General features: G+C 42.1%; 1 protein-coding gene across 2 annotated transcripts; it reads right to left on the bottom strand.

The window, feature by feature from the left end:
- Positions 1-568: 568 nt before the first annotated feature.
- On the bottom strand, positions 569-3,030 carry LOC311119455 (elongin-C). 2 transcript variants are annotated; one of them, XM_084194144.1, is made up of 4 exons: positions 2,928-3,030; positions 2,489-2,518; positions 1,815-1,958; positions 569-1,079 (listed from the first exon to the last, which is right to left on the bottom strand). In XM_084194144.1, exons 2-4 carry the CDS (start codon positions 2,490-2,492, stop codon positions 889-891), a joined length of 339 nt encoding a protein of 112 aa, XP_084050270.1. In that variant the 5' UTR covers positions 2,493-2,518; positions 2,928-3,030; the 3' UTR covers positions 569-888. The 2 variants fall into 2 exon arrangements, with proteins under 2 accessions (XP_084050270.1, XP_084050269.1); XM_084194143.1 differs by lacking the exons at positions 1,815-1,958; positions 2,489-2,518; positions 2,928-3,030 and adding an exon at positions 1,620-1,808.
- Between the last annotated feature and the right edge of the window lie 201 nt (positions 3,031-3,231).

Genomic DNA, 3,231 nt, shown 5'->3' with positions numbered 1-3,231 from the left:
TGTCCATGGACTCATAAGACAAAGGTAGTTGACTGTATTAGCCTGCCGTGAGGTTTTATGTAGGCAGACACTCATTGGCGTAAAGCGTCTCAGAGAAGCAGTGCTGATCCAGGATCAGGTCCCCATGTCATTTTATTATCTAAAAATGCAAAAACTGAGCCTCCACTCTACTGGAGCCATGTGGCATTACATCATGAAAGAACCCGTCTATGGCTAGGTAGGCTAATCCAGTTATCACACCGGTATGACCTAATGAACACGATATCAGGAACGGATAACTGAACTCCCAGAGGTTGATGGACCAGTGGGACAACACCTTTATATTGGGTAAGACGGTTCTGCCAGGGTTGTATCCACTAGAACCTAAACGGCGATATACAGACTGCAACGGGGGGAGGGACTACCTGAACATGTCCTATAAGAAACTTGTTTTCATTGCAAAATGTTTTGACGTGGTTTGCTAGTGTGCACTAATGAACACGAACCAAAATGAACAGACCTTCAACATCTATTCTGTTCAAATTCAACGTAAAAGCTGCCAACACACAAGGGAGCCATTTAGCACCAAAACACTCAAGCATACTTTATTGTGGTGGGGAGGTAAGAAATGATTGTGTACGACAGGGTAAGCCACTTCGTCACATTCTGGAGCAGCCATATCAGTTAATTATATTAAAAATTAAAAAGTCTTTACTATCAACAGAAAGTGGACATAAAGCCTGGTGCAAAATCAAATATTTTACACAGCATACTGACACAAACGTACTCGTCATCATTCACTTTGTTTTATATCTATAAGCAACATGGCAAACAAGTTAAATAGTCCAACAAAAAAAAAATCTACAAAATGTTTTAAGCTGCTACATTTCTTTTTCTTCTTCTTCAGTTTTAACAATCCAAGAAGTTTGCAGCCATGAGCAGCTCCAGAGCGATCTCGGGGGCGATGGGGAATTCTGGTATTTCCGTTGAACTATTGGTGTAGCGGACCTTGTAGGTGAAATACATGCACACCTTGGACAGGACATGGGAGGGGATCTCTCGGAAGTTCACTTCGTTGGTTTCATTCTCTGCAAACTGACCTGGGGGGGGGGGGAATGAGAAGCAATACATTAGTGTGACGCACAGTGTGAAGACATACAGCTAGTTCAATAGGGTTTACAGTATCAAAGTGATTCGTTGGAACTAGCAAGCTGCTTCAGTCACGGGCCTCTTTGAACGCACACCCTTTGCATTCGTTATGTAAATCCAACACGTTGTCCTGAATGTCTGCTTACCTGGCCCACTCAGAATGAGTTGAGGAGATAAATTCCTCATCTATCTCCTGTTTTTTGTAGTGTAAGGCAGCTTGATGTACAGCCCCTGGAGAGGACACTCGTCTATAACAGGTCCTTACCCCAAATCTATCTCCTTAATGCTGAGTGCCAAGCAGAGACGCACCGGGTCCCATTTTTTAAGTCTTTGGTATGACTCGGCCAGGGATCGAACTCCCAACCTTCCGATCTCAGGACAGTCACTAGCCCATTCAGTTGGTAGACCAGCACCAGGCACATTCTTTGCTATATCAAGCGCACACTGCTTACCTGGTCCACTTAACATGGCTTTGATGGTAAAGGGCTTACCTGGTCCACTCAACATGGCTTTGATGGTAAAGGGCTTACCTGGTCCACTCAACATGGCTTTGATGGTAAAGGGATTACCTGGTCCACTCAACATGGCTTTGATGGTAAAGGGCTTACCTGGTCCACTCAACATGGCTTTGATGGTAAAGGGCTTACCTGGTCCACTCAACATGGCTTTGATGGTAAAGGGCTTACCTGGTCCACTCAACATGGCTTTGATGGTCCCTGAGGTCAAGGCGTGCTCCCTCTTCACTATGAACTCATGGCCATCAGAAGAGATCAGCTTCACATACATGGCATCTGGGCCCTCACAGCCACCGTAGGTCTTCTCTTCACCATCTAATGAGGGGCAGGCGCAGGGGGAAAAAGTAAGACTGTTGACCCTTGTTACAATTTATTGGTAATTTATACCCATTAACACTGATTATCCATTATATTGACCAGATACTCAAGTGCCCGTTCTAACAATGGAAATACATTTCTTTAAAAAATGGAAGGCAGTTGGGAGGAGGCAAGATCAGGTGGGACCATTCTAGTCAATGAGAGAGCAGATAGTTTTTTCTCAAAGTTGCCAGGACGTCAACTTACATATCAGTACAACTTTTATTCGATCAAATAAGCTATACGATTTTGTTGACCAAATTCGTCACTCCTTGACTTCCATACAAAAGCACAAACACTACATGCTGGAGAAGACAGATTTTGGTCCCTGTTATCCCTCTCGCTTCGCCTCTTACTCTTTGCTATTAATTATTATTTTGAACGCACACCCTTTCCATTCGTTATGTATTTGCTCCATGAGTTGCCATTTTTTTCATGATCTTGGCGACAAAAACATTGAAACATGTCAACTGAACATTTCCACTCACCCATTTTGTCTTCAAATCCGAAACTCGTCTCTGAAACAGACGACTTCTGTTAGAATCACTATAGCCACACATCAAAATGTATAATTTCAGGTGGCTAGCTAGCTACCGTTAGCTGGCTAACTAGCTAATTAACAAACGTTGTAGCATTTAATTTAGTAGCGAACCGCGTTACACATTTAAATATATATTTAACATGGCATTCCCCAAATACTTGAGACGCGCCCATTATCTAGTCCCTACCCGTAAAAATAACAGCTGAAGCACCAACGTAAGCTAGCTGGCAGCTAAATTAGCTTGTTAGCTAGCTAGCTAACCAGTAGTTGCCTTCCAGTTTGACAAACAATCAAGGTACCAAAAATACAGCTAGCTAACGCTATATAATCCGATGACAAATACATCTTACGATATAGTGTAATAAAAGGATAATTATTTTAATTACCACACAATAGTTGAATGTGGAGACTTTTCGCTTCGTCTAGCAAGATATTTTGACACAGGAAACAGTTCTGATAAATAGTGTTGCGCGTCTGTAATCCAATCCGTAGGATACCGCACAATAGGTAATAAAAGTTCCGCTTACATCATTCCCGTCTGACGTTTGTCAAGGGTTGATATAAATAAATCTAATCTGGTGGTGGAATTTATCAAATATTTTCAAGGTTTAATAGAGGTCTATTCAACAAAACAAAAAATAATGGGGTTTCCTCACTTTTTTACTGTTGCATGGTTTTGCAATGAAGAAC

Source organism: Coregonus lavaretus (genome assembly GCF_964263955.1).
Source record: "Coregonus lavaretus genome assembly, contig: HAP1_SCAFFOLD_8149, whole genome shotgun sequence".
Lineage (NCBI taxonomy): Eukaryota > Metazoa > Chordata > Actinopteri > Salmoniformes > Salmonidae > Coregonus > Coregonus lavaretus.
The sequence above is the reverse complement of the archived record's forward strand: the minus strand, read 5'-3'. Positions and strand labels throughout refer to the sequence as shown.

Coding starts and splice junctions, on each gene's coding strand:
- LOC311119455 (XM_084194143.1), bottom strand. CDS start 1,791: ATGTTGAGTGGACCAGGTAAGCCCTTTACCATCAAAGCCATGTTGAGT. Junction 1,080..1,619: donor AGCCATGTTGAGTGGACCAG/GTAAGCCCTTTA, acceptor CCCCCCCCCCAG/GTCAGTTTGCAGAGAATGAA.